This window comes from Corythoichthys intestinalis, chromosome 10 (assembly GCF_030265065.1).
Source record: "Corythoichthys intestinalis isolate RoL2023-P3 chromosome 10, ASM3026506v1, whole genome shotgun sequence".
Lineage (NCBI taxonomy): Eukaryota > Metazoa > Chordata > Actinopteri > Syngnathiformes > Syngnathidae > Corythoichthys > Corythoichthys intestinalis.
The window spans coordinates 10428698-10445920 of NC_080404.1; the positions used below are offsets into that span (position 1 = coordinate 10428698).

General features: G+C 38.3%; 1 protein-coding gene across 3 annotated transcripts in view; it reads right to left on the reverse strand.

Moving 5' to 3' along the window:
• Positions 1-17223, reverse strand: part of khdrbs2 (KH domain containing, RNA binding, signal transduction associated 2) — a 166702-nt gene that overhangs the window by 43314 nt on the left and 106165 nt on the right. For all 3 annotated transcript variants that reach the window (XR_009064665.1, XM_057848697.1, XM_057848696.1), the window contains exon 6: positions 9113-9302. Coding sequence is in view for 2 of the 3 variants with exons in the window: in XM_057848697.1 (XP_057704680.1) it covers positions 9113-9302 (190 nt within the window). In the remaining variant the exon portion in view is untranslated. The remainder of the gene's footprint in view (positions 1-9112; positions 9303-17223) is intronic.

A 17223-nucleotide genomic window follows, 5' to 3' on the forward strand; every position in this document is an offset into this window, starting at 1 on the left:
TCGACAAAATATTTTGCCAAAACTTCTGTGGAGTGTTCAAGTACCTTTTGCAAACATTAAACGAGCAACAATGTCCAGACTTTTAGAGATGGTTTTGTATCCTTTCCCAGCTTTATACAAATCAACAATGGTCAAAAACAATCAGCAGGTCTTCAGACAGTTCTTTTGACCGAGCTATCATGCACATCAGACAATGCTTCTCATCAAGACAATTCTTACCAGGTGTGTGTTTTATAGTGGGCAGGACAGCTTTAAACCACTCATCAGTGATTGGGCACAGACTTGACTTAAATTGTTTGGTTAAAAATTGGTTTCAAATGCTCTTTAAAGGGTTCACTACTTATTTTCCCACGTCTGTCATTGTTTGCATGCTATCCTCAATAAAATATGAAAACCTATAAATGTTTGGGTGGTTGTAGTTAAAGCAGACACTTTTTTTCATCTGTGTGATTTTGTCAAATATCAGATTACATTTGATGGTGATTTTATGCAGAAATGTGAAAAATTCCAAAAGGTTCAGGTACTTTTTTATACCACTATAAGTAAATAATGGTAATTCACATGCAAAACAGTACAATGTTTTATGATGGCAACTAAACCAATCGAACCCACTACAGCGGTACCTCTACTTACGAACGTCTCTACATACAGAATTTTCAGGTTATGACACTCCTCAACTGGAAAATGTTATATATTATATATCTATATGATAAAAAATATATAATATTTTGTTAGGAAAGAAATTTTAGGATAGGAAAGGCAAGAATACAGTATGGGCTGCTACTCGCAGCTCCCACAGTTTACTGAATGTAACATACAGTGCCTTGCAAAAGTATTCGGCCCCCTTGAACCTTGCAACCTTTCGCCACATTTCAGGCTTCAAACATAAAGATATAAAATTTTATTTTTTTTGTCAAGAATCAACAACAAGTGGGACACAATCGTGAAGTGGAACAAAATTTATTGGATAATTTAAACTTTTTTAACAAATAAAAAACTGAAAAGTGGGGCGTGCAATATTATTTGGCCCCCTTGCGTTAATACTTTGTAGCGCCACCTTTTGCTCCAATTACAGCTGCAAGTCGCTTGGGGTATGTTTCTATCAGTTTTGCACATCGAGAGACTGACATTCTTGCCCATTCTTCCTTGCAAAACAGCTCGAGCTCAGTGAGGTTGGATGGAGAGTGTTTGTGAACAGCAGTCTTCAGCTCTTTCCACAGATTCTCGATTGGATTCAGGTCTGGACTTTGACTTGGCCATTCTAACACCTGGATACGTTTATTTTTGAACCATTCCATTGTAGATTTGGCTTTATGTTTTGGATCATTGTCCTGTTGGAAGATAAATCTCCGTCCCAGTCTCAGGTCTTGTGCAGATACCAACAGGTTTTCTTCCAGAATGTTCCTGTATTTGGCTGCATCCATCTTCCCGTCAATTTTAACCATCTTCCCTGTCCCTGCTGAAGAAAAGCAGACCCAGGGTGTGTGGTGTGTTCAGGGTGATGAGCTGTGTTGCTTTTACGCCAAACATATCGTTTTGCATTGTGGCCAAAAAGTTCAATTTTGGTTTCATCTGACCAGAGCACCTTCTTCCACATGTTTGGTGTGTCTCCCAGGTGGCTTGTGGCAAACTTTAAATGAGACTTTTTATGGATATCTTTGAGAAATGGCTTTCTTCTTGCCACTCTTCCATAAAGGCCAGATTTGTGCAGTGTACGACTGATTGTTGTCCTATGGACAGACTCTCCCACCTCAGCTGTAGATCTCTGCAGTTCATCCAGAGTGATCATGGGCCTCTTGGCTGCATCTCTGATCAGTTTTCTCCTTGTCTGAGAAGAAAGTTTGGAAGGACGGCCGGGTCTTGGTAGATTTTCAGTGGTCTGATGCTCCTTCCATTTCAATATGATGGCTTGCACAGTGCTCCTTGAGATGTTTAAAGCTTGGGAAATCTTTTTGTATCCAAATCCGGCTTTAAACTTCTCCACAACAATATCTCGGACCTGCCTGGTGTGTTCCTTGGTTTTCATAATGCTCTCTGCACTTTAAACAGAACCCTGAGACTATCACAGAGCAGGTGCATTTATACGGAGACTTGATTACACACAGGTGGATTCTATTTATCATCATCGGTCATTTAGGACAACATTGGATCATTCAGAGATCCTCACTGAACTTCTGGTTGAGTTTGCTGCACTGAAGGTAAAGGGGCCTAATAATATTGCACGCCCCACTTTTCAGTTTTTTATTTGTTAAAAAAGTTTAAATTATCCAATAAATGTTGTTCCACTTCACGATTGTGTCCCACTTGTTGTTGATTCTTGACAAAAAAATTAAATTTCATATCTTTATGTTTGAAGCCTGAAATGTGGCGAAAGGTTGCAAGATTCAAGGGGGCCGAATACTTTTGCAAGGCGCTGTAATTATGGTTGCTCTACCATTGGTTATTTCCTAGCATCTTCCTGGCATCTGGCTCAGAGGGACCTCTACTGTATATGTATGTGTGTATCCCAACGTCCTCTTCATTCACCCCTCGTGTTTCCACAGCTTTACATAAGTACGTATATTCACTTTCCTTCTTTATTTTTTGTATTTTAAATTATGCACAACTCTCATCCATTGTCTTTTATAAAGCATAAAGCATGATATGTTTTGATGCATTCTTATGTTTTATAAAAAAAAAATTGCTGTCTATGTTTTGGACGGCTTGGAACGGATCAGGGCATTTACATGGAAAACGCGTCTCTGCTTACAGAATTTTCAGTTTACTAAACTACTTTCAGAAACAATTTCGTTAAGTAAAGGTACCACTGTAGCTTTCATACCAAACCGCAAATGCTTTTTATTATGGAAAATCTATACAAAATAATGTACAAGCATCAAAATGCGTACAAAATTAGTAAAAGGGAATCTTCCTTTTTATATTGATACTCCTAAATTGGGGAGCCCCTGTGGGGATATTTACGAAAACATTTCCCAATGACTATTTCATGATAATGGAATGTTGAATCGATAAGCGGGGTGTTTATAGATTGTTTGATTAGGAAGTGTCAATTAATAAAAGGTAGTTTTTGCTGTTTATCTCCCTGTGTGACGTCAGTCTAATTTTTCTATGGATGTCACATAAAGCCCTTAATTAATCATCATATCTTTAATGACAATGTAAAGAATATGCTGCAAAAACACATGACGTGACAGTGCAGTCGATTCTGGCATATAGCCCGCATAGACCATTGCCCCCTACCTCTCTTTGAGCCCCACTTCACTTAATACATTAATGCCCTTCAATCCTAATTGTGTTCTTCTAACAGACAGAATGATACTCTGTTATTTAACTACATGGCGGCACGACAGGGTTCATTAATCCCATATAGTCTCTTGAGGGGTTTTGTGTGACAGCCACGCTCTCATTAAGTGGAAAACAACAATCACATGATCATTTATTCACAAAAGTGAGATGACTTTAATTACATGGATACATAGTATGTGTGTATATTATGTGTTGTTTATGAACATGAAATATTATTTCTTCTCTCTAATTACGTTTGCCTCCTGACTCAGGTTTCTGAAATTGAATTTATCTGGTTCACTGCCATTGATAGACTTACAATTGATTTGAAGTGAGAGGGCTGACAGTGTTGTCGTCAAAGGTACAAAAAAAAAAAAAAAAAAAAAAAACTTGTGCAGGATGTTTTTCCTACTGGGGTTGAGATTAGGGGTGGGAACCTCTTGGCACCTCACAACAGGATACCATTTGCGATACAAAGCTCACGATAACGATGATTTCATGATATGCCGATAGAACAATTATGGATACATTGTTCAGGAAATTATTGTATTATTCTAGGATATTCTACAAAATAACCAATAAACAGAAAACAAGCTATCTTCATCCTTCTGCTGTAAGTTTATCACTAGAAGATGTCCAGATTCATTTGAACTGGGAGGGTGGCAGCAAATTAACCCCTTCCACTTCAAACGGATGCCACTTTTATGGTCATCAGTGGCAGCCAATGCCACCCAAAGAGGTCATTCTGGGCCATTTCAGGTAATTACCTTGCAGTCACTTCCTGTTGATTTTGGGGCATTTTATGGGTCACTTCCTGTTGATTTTGGGTTCAAGAACAGGAAGTGACCCAGGAAGCCCCTAAATGAATAGGCAGTGGCTCAAATTCAACAGGATGTGACCGGTAAATGCCCTAAAAAGAACAGAAAGTGACCTGTAAATGCTCCGAAAATCAGAAAGAGTGACTGTGAATGCTCTGGTTTCAAATGAACAAAGATTCATTCGCCCTTCCCAGTCTTAATGAATTGGGCATCAAGCCCCGTCAATGGCAGCCATAGCGTTCACTCAGACACTATTATGGTGTAAGATTTTGGTAGCAACTTGGTGGTTCCTGTTTAACATTGACACTTTTTAAAAACGAAACCTTGCTTCTTGGCATGAGCGTATCGATAACCTTTTGGGATGCAAAGTATCCCGGTATATCACCATTCTGATATTTTGTCACACCCCTGGTTGAGATATTAAATGTATTGTATCAATTAAAAAAGGTTGCCAATCATTCCTCGATCCATTTATTCATGCATGTATTTTCAGTACTATTTGTCTACCTCTCTGTCTGAGTTTGAGCAAAAGCCTAAACTACTGTACACTGTAAAATATGATAAGTTGACTTTACTTTAAAAATGCAAACTTGCTGCCTTAGAAAATGTAATTTATGTTACTTACATTAATCAGATGCAAATTACTTCATTATTTCAAGTTTGGGGCAGGGCAGTCAGTCACATGACATCTGAATTATATTTACTGTATATTTTACCCACACTTAGGTCATGGTGCATGCTCACACAACAACTCTAAGTGCAGCAGATATAACAAGCTACTAGCTTGCAAAATTGTTGCTGAGCTTTCAAGAAAAAAAAACTACAGCAGCAGATCTTTTTGTTAGCACCCCTGATCTAGCCCATATATCGCGATCCATTTTGCAGAGGGAATATCAAAGAGTAGGATTTCATTTAATATTTAAAGTAGGCCTTAAGAATAGGGTTTGGTTGATTATTTTAATGAACTAATTAATTTACATGTTATGTCTAACATTTATATTAGAGGTAGACCGATATGGGATTTTCAAATGCTGATACTGATATCTAAAAAAAAAATTTCAGCCAATTGCCCATACCCAAAGCCGATTCTGTTAGTCAATATTTGCGGCCGATATGCTTTTTTTTTTTTTTTTTAAATGTAGTTTATGAAAGGCAATTAAAAAAAAAAAATGCTTCAACAGCTTCAGATTTACAAGGATGACCTGAGACTGAGAAGTATTAATTCAGTCTAGTGATACAAAACCAACAAACACAGCACTTCTTTTTATGATTATACACACTTAGCAAGAACAGTACATTATTTTCAAATAATCAAACCCACCAGGACGTCACACAAGACGTAAACAAGTGAGAGTTTTAAGACAACGCTCGCTAATCTAAAGCTAATGCTACGCTAATGCTACGAGTTACATTTAGAGTAAGGATCACTCAGTAAACACCTTAAAAGGCTAAAGCAGCATTGCATTTTCTCTCATGCAAGATAAAATATCTTACAATATTTATAAAACAGGCTAGCTTGAAGCTTCCTGAAGCAGCCTGCCTTCAAGCTGCTGCAGTGCCCTTCTGGGGTCCTACCGTAAGTCAGCGACAGTTGCCTACACAGATGCCAGATCAAAATCCTTTTTTATCAGCTTTTTTTTTGTTTTTTTTTTTTGTTAATCGACCGATGGTTGATGTTGGAAAAAAAGTCCATATATATAGAGTATATGTTGACCTCTAATTTATACATTTCCAAAGATCCTTTGCCAAACTTCTATTGAACATTTACTGTAAAAGTGCCATTCCTTTGACATACCATTCATAAATGTCTTTGTAGTTTCCATTAGGTAGATGCAGTCATTCTAGATATGATATTTGTTGTCGAAAGATAAAAGACTGAATTCATAAATTATGAACAGGCACGGACACATGATCACCACCAGCTTCCTTGTATTTTTTGTAAAAGTTTTAAATCAATAGCCCCCCTCAATAGGTGCCATTATGGACACGGAGACAGCCTGACACTTTGACAGTGTCCATCAGTCAATGGCCTCTGGAGAAATTGACACAATATCCACAGAGGCTGCATCTTTGCAGAGCCCAAACTTCCCCTGCCATTGTTGCCGTTTTATCAGCTTGCTCAAAGTCGGTTGTTGGGTTTGGCATAGTGATAGTTTATGTATGCTGTAATGCCTAAGTCATTGGGGTAAAAATACAATCTTCAAAGTACGCTCCGAGTAAATTGTATAATGTAGCAGAAAAAGCACCTCCCGTCAAAGTAAGATATGAGAGAAGAAAATGTTCAGGACAAACTCATCTTCTTCCTGTAATCCCCTAGTCTCTGTGCTCCCAACCTTCTTTCCAACCTCCAATTACAAAGAGAAGAAACGTTGCGCTTTTTCACTTTGCAGAAATACGCAGGCTCTACATCAGAACTCAATTTGGTTTGGTAATGAGACTGTGCTTGTGGATCTCCCTGTGCAGACAGCCCAATCTTCACATGCCTGCACACAGGGGGCTCTGCTTAGCGGGGATCCTTGGATGGGCTCGACTGGCAAAAAGTATTGCCTTTTATGTTTGGGTGGAAGTTGGAGAGAACCTTAAGATCTAAAACGACCTCTAAAAATTCCCCCAAACTAAAGACAATGTCAGGTTTCAATTCAACTTAAAAAAAAAAAAAAAAAAAAAAATTATATTTGTTTTCATAGTAATATTGATATCAATCACATTATTCTTCTAAATGATAGATGTTAATGTTATGAGATGGGGAATATTTAAAGCCAAGGGTGTAGGTTTGGTCTCAACATTGGTAGGGATGATATAACAGCATAACCTGCATGTACACTTTTTGCTGGGGACGGGACATTAATAAGACCAAACAGATTGGGTGAACGGGGCCATGGCTACATTTCTATTGAATATGAATCTAATCAATAATCTAATCAAACAATCTGTATTGATTTATACTTATTACTTATACTAACTACCAGTATAATGTGTATTGGTTGTGGTGATACGCCGTTCGATTCAAACCTTTGTTTTCCAAAACTACTAAAGAAACATTTTGAAAACTTCCAGAATTAATGTCTGGATTTTATGAGCAAATTTAAATTGCAGTATTTGAACATAAATTTTATTAACATACACAATAAATACAAACACATGCTTCTCTCTAAGCAGCTTCCTACTCGAGTTTTGCAGGTTAGCAAGTTCACACAGTTTAATGTTATGGTAACGCTGATGCAGGTCGGACTATTAGTAGCAAAATTAGTGGTGTGTTTCCCGCCTCCACAACATTGATGTCTTTTTTAGGGCTGTTAAACGATTAAAATTTTTAATTGAGTTAATCACCGCTTAAAAATTAATTAATCATAATTAATCGCATTTCAAACCATCTATAAAATATGCCATATTTTTCTGTAAATTATTGTTGGAATGGAGAGATAAGACACAAGATGGATGTATACATTCAACATACTGTACATAAGTACTGTATTTGTTTATTATAACAAATCAACAAGATGGAATTAACATTAACATTCTGTTAAAGGGATCCATGGATAGAAAGACTTGTAGTTCTTAAAAGATAAATGTTAGTACAAGTTATAGAAATTTTATATTAAAACTCGCCAAAAAAGCTCGCCATTGTTGATGTCAACCCATAAAATTAGTCGCACCAAAGCGCCAGCAGAGGGAGACAAAAAACACAAGCAACAAGTGGACATGACACTGCTGTCATTTTAATCTGTTTGAGCGGGGCATGTGCGTTAATTGCGTCAAATATTTTGACGTGATTAATTTAAAAAATTAATGGACACCCGTTGACGCGATAATTTTGACAGCCCTAATCTTTTTACATTACTTACAGTGGCGGCGGCTGGCCTAAAAAAATTTGTAATAGCCCTCTTCTTCAAAGGGGGCGGAGGAGACAGCATGTTGTCGAAATGTTATCTCTGTCAGGGGTGCGGGTGTGTGTGTGTTCGTGGGGGGGTGGGGTGAAGTCATCAGCCAATCAAATTTGCGTTTAAGGGGAAAAAAATGGACCGGCAAATTCAGCAAGTGAAAAGGGGGAAAATGTAGGTTTTAACATGATGAGAATAATCCACTTAATAAAAGTAGGGTCAATTCTATTCTTACAACATGTGGGAAGACAATCTAAATGACCTATATAACTGAACTCATGAACCCTTTCAGACCTGAGCATGCTGCTGAATGACATGACGCATTCGCGTCTCTAAATCAATAAATACACTGAATTTAGTTGCTACTGCCACTTCTAGGAGATGCTTGGACGAAACTTTACCCAAAATCAAATCATAAGGTTTAGCATGCTTTCTTTGCTATCTTTGGCTCCTTGAAAATGAGATAAAACGCAACTTCAAAAAGGCAAACGTAAGTGCTCATTTCTAATCAAAAACAATGTAACATTAACATTAAAAATGACCAATAAAAGCATTAAATATCCCCGACATAGAAATTGCACTTTGTTCTGGTATTGAGTAGAGTAAAAATCAGCGAAGATTTTTTTTTCCCAGCAGAAAAAAATTCGGGTCTGAAGGGGTTAAATAATTCAAATAAAGTTTCTTAAAAGTTGGTGGGGACAAATGAGCAACTATACGCCACCAGAACACATTAAAAAAAAAAAAAAATTAAGCAATTGTAACTGACTGGCAACCAGTTCAGGGCCGCTTTTCGCTCTTTCTGTTGAGATGGACTTCAGCACCGCGCAACCCTGAACTGAACAAGCGATGATGAATTTAAAATGTTTGAATGCATAAAACAATTTAGTGGAGATAATTCTCCGAATCCTTTAGAAAAGTACTTTTTTAACAGAAAATTCTGCTGCAACTAATTGCCTGCTTCCCCCAATTTTTAAAATTAGGATTTATGTCACAATTTGCCCTACCTTTGCATGTAAAATAAGACTCATAGCATTAACAGTGGATTAAAATACGGTAAGTCTGGTTTACAACTAAATAGCAATTACTATCAGCTGTACTTTTCACATGAGCAAAGAAGATGGGACTCACATAGTCGTCGTATGAGTCATGTGTTGCGGCCAACAGCGGAGGTCGGTACCCTCCGATTGCCGCTACCGCTGCTCCCCTGGCTCTCGGGGTGTGAGCATCCCTCGTTAAAGCGGATGCCGCGAGCTTGCTGTGTGTCGCGGCAGACGTCCCCCGAGGCGTTACCGTGTTCCTTCCTGTGTTCCTGCGGGCCCTGAACAAAGCAAGCAAGCAAGCATAAGAGCCTGGCATTGATTTGCCTTGGGAATCCCACGATGCAAGTTCTGTGAACAGTCTGCAAATTGCAGTGAAATCGGTTTTATTGCTGCCTGTGTCCAGACAGTATCCGTCAGCGGTCGTCTCACAGCAAAGAATGCCTCAGTGAAACCTGAAATGAGCATAACCTCAGACAGTTTTGAAGGCTTGTAAAGCTCCCAGGCTGAAATGTGTCATAGTTGAGAGATGGTACTGTATTGCCACAAAACCTCTACAGTGCTGGCCAAAAGTATTGGCACCCCTGCAATTCTGTCAGATAGTGCTCAATTTCTCCCAGAAAATGATTGCAATTACAAATGCTTTGGTAGTAACATTTTCATTCATTTTGCTTGCAATGAAAAAACACAAGAGAATGAATATAAATTAAATCATTATCATTTTACACAAAACTCAAAAAATGGGCCGGACAAAAGTATTGGCACCCTCAGCCTTATACTTGGTAGCACAAAATAACTTAACCGGTTCCGGTATCCATCGTTGAATTTCTTACAATGCTCTGCTGGAATTTTAGACCATTCTTCTTTGGCCAACTGCACCAGGCCTCTTAGATTTGAAGGGTGCCTTCTCCAAACTGCCATTTTCAGATCTCTCCACAGGTGTTTTTGCTGGCCACTTTAGAAGTCTCCAGTGCTTTCTCTCAAACCATTTTCTAGTGCTTTTTGAAGTGTGTTTTGGATCACTGTCCTGCTGGAAGACACATGACCTCTGAGGGAGACCCAGCTTTCTCACACTGGGCCCTACATTATGCTGCAAAATTTGTTGGTAGTCTTCAGACTTCATAATGCCATGCACACGGTCAAGCAGTCCAGTGCCAGAGGGAGCAAAGCAACTCCAAAACATCAGGGAACCTCCGCCATGTTTGACTGTGGGGATCGTGTTCTTTTCCTTGAAGGCCTTGTTTTTCTTTCCTGTAAACTCTATGTTGATGCCTTTTCCCCCAAAGCTCTACTTTTGTCTCATCTGACCAGAGAACATTCTTCCAAAATGTTTTTGGGTTTCTCAGGTAAGATATGGCAAACTCCAGCCTGGCTTTTATGTCTCTGGGTCAGAAGTGGGGTCTTCCTGGGTATCCTACCATAGAGTCCCTTTTCATTCAGACGCCGACGGACAGTACGGGTTGACACAGTTGTACCCTCGGAATGCAGCTTGAACTTGTTTGGATGTAAGTCGAGGTTCTTTATCCACCATCCGCACAATCTTTCATTGAAATCTCTCGTCAATTTTTCTTTTCCGTCCACATCTAGGGAGGTTATCCACAGTGCCATGGGCTTTACACTTATTGATGACGCTGCGCACAGTAGACACAGGAACATTCATGTCTTTGCAAATGGACTTAAAGCCTTGAGATTGCCCATGCTTCCTCACAATTTTGGTTCTGAAGTCCTCAAACAGTTCTTTGGTCTTAATTTCTTTCCTCCATGCTCAATGTAGTACACACAAGGTCACAGGACAGAGGTTGAGTCAACTTTAATCCATTTTAAAAGGCTGGAAGTGTGATTTAGTTGTTGGCACCACCTGTTATGTGCCACAGGTAAGTAACAGGTACTGTTAATTACACAAATTAGAGAAGCATCACATGATTTTTCGAAGGGTGGCAATAATTTTGTCCGGCCCATTTTTGGAGTTTTAAGTAAAATGATAATGATTTAATTTTTTTTCTATTGTCTTTTGTGTTTTGTCATTGCAAGCTAAATTAACGAAGATATTACTTCCAAAGTATTTGTAATCATAATCATTTTCTGGGAGAAATTGAGCATTATCTGACACAGTTGCAGGGGTGCCAATACTTTTGGCCAGTACTGTATGTAAAAGGCAAACCTCTGCCAAAGCCAAACAATGATCCTCTAAAGTGCTTCCGAATAGGGTGCCTTGAATTATCATTCATTTGTGCCTCAGGAAATGATCCAATCTCTGCCGTATTTTCGTCAACTGGAACCCAACTGTTTATTGTCACAGATTTATACTGTATTTATGTCAAGTACATTTTTCAAAGAGTAAGTTTGGAAGACTGTGTCATCCAGCTTTTTCCTATTGTTTAGGTTTGCAAAACAGTAATGATTAACGGTATTGCAGGTTGTGTTGGATTGCGTTTCATATTGAGCTCAGCAGAGCGTTTGAGTGGAAGATAAAGATTGGAGGTGGAATCTTGCCAATCATCACGTTGATTATGAGGGAGAAAAATGCCTTAATTGTATAAATATACAGTACATACAGTGTGTGTCTCGGCCATAGGCGTAGTTTGATTTTTGTGGAAGGGGGGGCAAAACATGTTGATGACCCCGAAATGCAGTGTCAGCAATAAAATTAACTTACTATGTTTATATAATAAATACATATATTGGTGAGTGTGTGCCTGGGGTGGGGGGGGGGGGGTCTGTGTGTGTATACACCTTGACACTGTTCGTGTTGAATCCTCGGTTCGAGCGCAGTTGTTGTAGAAGCTTTTGAAAGCTTAGCTTTAAAGAAATTCCTAAATATCCATCTTTCCTCCTCAGGTGTAGTTTTGCCTCAGCAAAGCAAAGGACCGTCTCTAAGGTACTAATCACATGATCTGTTTGAAAAATTATTTTGACCCATTATGAAATTGTTCATTCATTTTTGTTGTTTATTGCTTTATAACTTTTATAGACAATATTTTAAGAGCTAAGTCTTTATTTTAAAGAGTTCAGAATTGTTGACATTAGGCTTAATCTTTGAGTTAGCGGGGGTTTAATTAGTCAGTTGAGTTGATTTCAACAAATTCCGTGCAGTTTGTCAGTTATTTGTTAGTTTCAGGGTAGCTGAGCTAGCACGAGTCATTGGTGCCCCTTATGACAAAAATTCTGAACTTCCCCTTTAAATTCATTTATAGGAAAGTTAATTCCATGCAATGACATTTTTCAGCCACCAGGGGTGGCACTGCTAATAAATATAAATAAATAAATAAAAATACAGTGGTACCTCGACATACGATTGCTTCAGCACACGATCTTTTCGACATCCGACGTGAAGTTTGACTGGCCAATTGTTTCTCAATCTGACGACGTGCTCAAAATACGACGACATTACAGAACCGCAGACAAACGCTCTGCGGATTTTCCTTTGAGAGAAATCAACACAGGTTGCATAAAGGTTGGTACAGGTGGTGAAACAAGGCAAAAGGTGATGCATACCATTGAAATGATGATGCAAATGATAGAAAAATATGAGCGTGGGGTGCGCATCCGTCAACTGGCTCAACAATACATCTCCATGGTCATCCTCTGACCTCTGTTCGCCAGTCTTTATAAGTTAAGGTGACAATTATTATTGTGGTAGCATCGCCAAAGAAATCGCCAGCTTCATCAGGTTTTTATCATTTATTCCAGAACTTATCCAACACAAAATGCCAACTGTCCGCCGCAGTTGACGGTGTTCTCAAGAAAACACTGAAAGTGAAAGTAAGCTGTCAACCTTACCGCTCCCTCTCACTGTCACGTCAGCCGAGGGGTGCGTTCAGGTACAGCAAAAAACGACCGCCACATTAGAACCCGACTCATTACATTATTAAAGGAATTATTATAATCACATTATTATTCTGATTTTAAAAAAATAATAATTTATTTGTTTTGCTATGTGTAACTGCCAATTCTAATAGTACCAGCAGGATTTATTAAGGATTTAGTGGAGGTTTTTGGGCTGTGGAACATTTGATGGAATTATAATGTATTCTTATGGGAAAATCCTACTCGACATATGACCATTTCGACATACAAACAAGGTCCTGGAACGAATTAACTCCGTATGTAGAGGTACCACTGTACACTAATAAATTTGGTGTAGAATTCTGTTAATAAAAACATTCTGCAGACTAACCTCTGTATTATGTGTTGACTTACATGTGAAAAGACAGTTTTTTACAATACATGGTATTTGTAAGAGAATTAAAAGGTCAATAATAATATCCTGTCCATTTGTATCGACATGTTTTTACATGTGCAGTTCATCTACTTTCAACTGGTTACATAACAAATGAACAAAACTAACAAAACAAGACAAAAATGCCTAAAAGGGAGTGGGACAATGAAAACGTAATAAATCAACCCCGAATTCTCATTTAGAATGCAAATAAATAAAATACTTTCCTGCAACCTATTTTTGCTTTTTCTCCCGACAAAGGTAAAGGAAGAACAATACCCGCAATGGCAATTTCCTCCGTCAGCAAAGAGAGAGAGAGGAGGGAAAAAAAAAAATATATATATATATATATATATATATATATATACAGTGCCTTGCAAAAGTATTCGGCCCCCTTGAATCTTGCAACCTTTCGCCACATTTCAGGCTTCAAACATAAAGATATGAAATTGAATTTTTTTTGTCAAGAATCAACAACAAGTGGGACACAGTCGTGAAGTGGAACAACATTTATTGGATAATTTAAACTTTTTTAACAAATATAAAACTGAAAAGTGGGGCGTGCAATATTATTCGGCCCCTTTACTTTCAGTGCAGCAAACTCACTCCAGAAGTTCAGTGAGGATCTCTGAATGATCCAATGTTGTCCTAAATGACCGATGATGATAAATAGAATCCAAATGTGTGTAATCAAGTCTCCGTATAAATGCACCTGCTCTGTGATAGTCTCAGGGTTCTGTTTAAAGTGCAGAGAGCATTATGAAAACCAAGGAACACACCAGGCAGGTCCGAGATACTGTTGTGGAGAAGTTTAAAGCCGGATTTGGATACAAAAAGATTTCCCAAGCTTTAAACATCTCAAGGAGCACTGTGCAAGCCATCATATTGAAATGGAAGGAGCATCAGACCACTGCAAATCTACCAAGACCCGGCCGTTGTTCCAAACTTTCTTCTCAAACAAGGAGAAAACTGATCAGAGATGCAGCCAAGAGGCCCATGATCACTCTGGATGAACTGCAGAGATCTACAGCTGAGGTGGGAGAGTCTGTCCATAGGACAACAATCAGTCGTACACTGCACAAATCTGGCCTTTATGGAAGAGTGGCAAGAAGAAAGCCATTTCTCAAAGATATCCATAAAAAGTCTCGTTTAAAGTTTGCCACAAGCCACCTGGGAGACACACCAAACATGTGGAAGAAGGTGCTCTGGTCAGATGAAACCAAAATTGAACTTTTTGGCCACAATGCAAAACGATATGTTTGGCGTAAAAGCAACACAGCTCATCACCCTGAACACACCATCCCCACTGTCAAACATGGTGGTGGCAGCATCATGGTTTGGGTCTGTTTTTCTTCAGCAGGGACAGGGAAGATGGTTAAAATTGACGGGAAGATGGATGCAGCCAAATACAGGAACATTCTGGAAGAAAACCTGTTGGTATTTGCACAAGACCTGAGACTGGGACGGAGATTTATCTTCCAACAGGACAATGATCCAAAACATAAAGCCAAATCTACAATGGAATGGTTCAAAAATAAACGTATTCAGGTGTTAGAATGGCCAAGTCAAAGTCCAGACCTGAATCCAATCGAGAATCTGTGGAAAGAGCTGAAGACTGCTGTTCACAAACACTCTCCATCCAACCTCACTGAGCTCGAGCTGTTTTGCAAGGAAGAATGGGCAAGAATGTCAGTCTCTCGATGTGCAAAACTGATAGAAACATACCCCAAGCGACTTGCAGCTGTAATTGGAGCAAAAGGTGGCGCTACAAAGTATTAACGCAAGGGGGCCGAATAATATTGCACGCCCCACTTTTCAGTTTTTTATTTGTTAAAAAAGTTTAAATTATCCAATAAATTTTGTTCCACTTCACGATTGTGTCCCACTTGTTGTTGATTCTTGACAAAAAATTAAAATTTTATATCTTTATGTTTGAAGCCTGAAATGTGGCGAAAGGTTGCAATGTTCAAGGGGGCCGAATACTTTTGCAAGGCACTGTATGTACTGTATATATACGTATACACACACACACACACACACACACACACACACACACACACACACACACACACACACACACACACACACACACACACACACACACACACACACACACACACACTAGTATGTATATACAGGTAGTCCCCAGGTTACGACTAGAGCTGCAGCTATCGATTATTTTAGTAGTTGATTAATCTATTAACTAGTTAATTCGAATAATCGAGTAACTGGATTAGGAACATTTAATGCGTAGGAGAATAGATTTCAAGCGATGTAAAGCAAAGGCTTGCTAAGATTGCAGTTTCAAAAGAGCATAAAATGGCAAGATAAAAAAAAAAAAAAAAAAAAAAAAAAAAACCAACTTTCTTCAAACTATGCAGGATTGCACTTCCGTTTAAAACTAAATTAAAATACCTGATCTTAGCCTCAAACTGCCTGGAAAATGAATGAATAAATAAATGAGAAATACAACAAAACAATAATTGGCTAACTTGCATAGCAAAAGTCCGCTAGCTTAAATGCTATAAAATGCTCACTTTATTCACAATATGCCTAACAAATCGTTCAAACACTTATTCTCACAAAAACAGCTAAATATACCTTTGTAAACTAAATACGAATGCACAAAAAAAAACATTAGCTTATGTTGGTCTTACCAGGGAGCAGCTGGATTCAGCCATGTTAAATGAGTTATGTCATATTCACTGTTTCCACTAGAGGGCAGTGTATCCACCCAAATCAATAAAACTAAATGCAAACACTTTCAAAACACCATTACAGCACCACTGCCATTAAACGAATACTTGAAGCAGCAAAATTTGATTTGAAGCTTTTTTCTAATCGAATTACTCGAGTTCATCGAATAATCGTTGCAGCACTAGTTACGAAGTACTCGACTTACGGGATTTCGACTTTACGACGCCGGAGTTTCGTACGCCATTTTGTCTCCAGTGTTTTTTTTTTTTTTGTGCGAAACTGTGTAGTGTGTGTTTGAGCTCCGTATTTTTCTCAGTGTAACAGTTGTCAAGTTTCCCTGCAAATATTTGTTTCACCAATAAGAGAAGCTGTTGTCTCACTTAGTTTAATTGAAAATTTACATGATGCTAAACTTATTTTCGAATCAAATGTTTATAACACAATTTAAATATGTGAATATTTTTGTTCACTGCTTAAGTTGTAAACTCGTACTGTTCCATAATTTCACTTCGTGTACAGACACACAAATGCTTTGGCTAGTTTTTCGAAATTTAGGACGTGTGAACTCCCCGTAACCTCTTAAATTATGAGCTCTTTCACGAATGGTAAAATGTTTTTGTAAATTTGCAGGTAACATTTTATCAAAAGCTTCATACAGAAGGTCTTGAGTTTAAGAAATTTAGATTGTAGAAATAGTATATGGGTGTGATCCAAAAACCGTCTTATGAATGATACGAACTGCTCATTTCTGTACAATGACTAAGGGATTTGTTGTATTGTGATAGGTATTCCCCCCACACTCCCACACAATATGTAAAATATGGGAGAATCTAAGTACAGTACAGAGTATATTCTGATCGAGATATACTAGTATTGTAACTTTATTCAAAATTTAGAGACTTCTTGAAATCTTTGTATTTGGTATTGGTACTATTCACATCGGGTTTTTAAAGAACAAACATGTTTACGTTGTATGAGAATGGAGCAATGTTTACATCATGTTTATACATTTGTTCATGTATGAACACACAAAGGCTTGCATTAATTGTCCTATTCAATATTTACTGGTGAGTGAAAGTTTGTTAAACTAGAGTTTGGAAAAAGGGCCGATGCATTATTTATATTTGGGTGGGGCAGTCCAACGCAGGATGATAGAAATCACTGCCAGGGTTGCAAGTTGGACTTTGCATTGCAAAGCAGTCTATTGTCCTCCAACTTACATTTGATGCAGGTAGGCTGGAATAGCCTTTTTGCTGTGGTATATCCTCCTCTAGGTAACAGTCTCT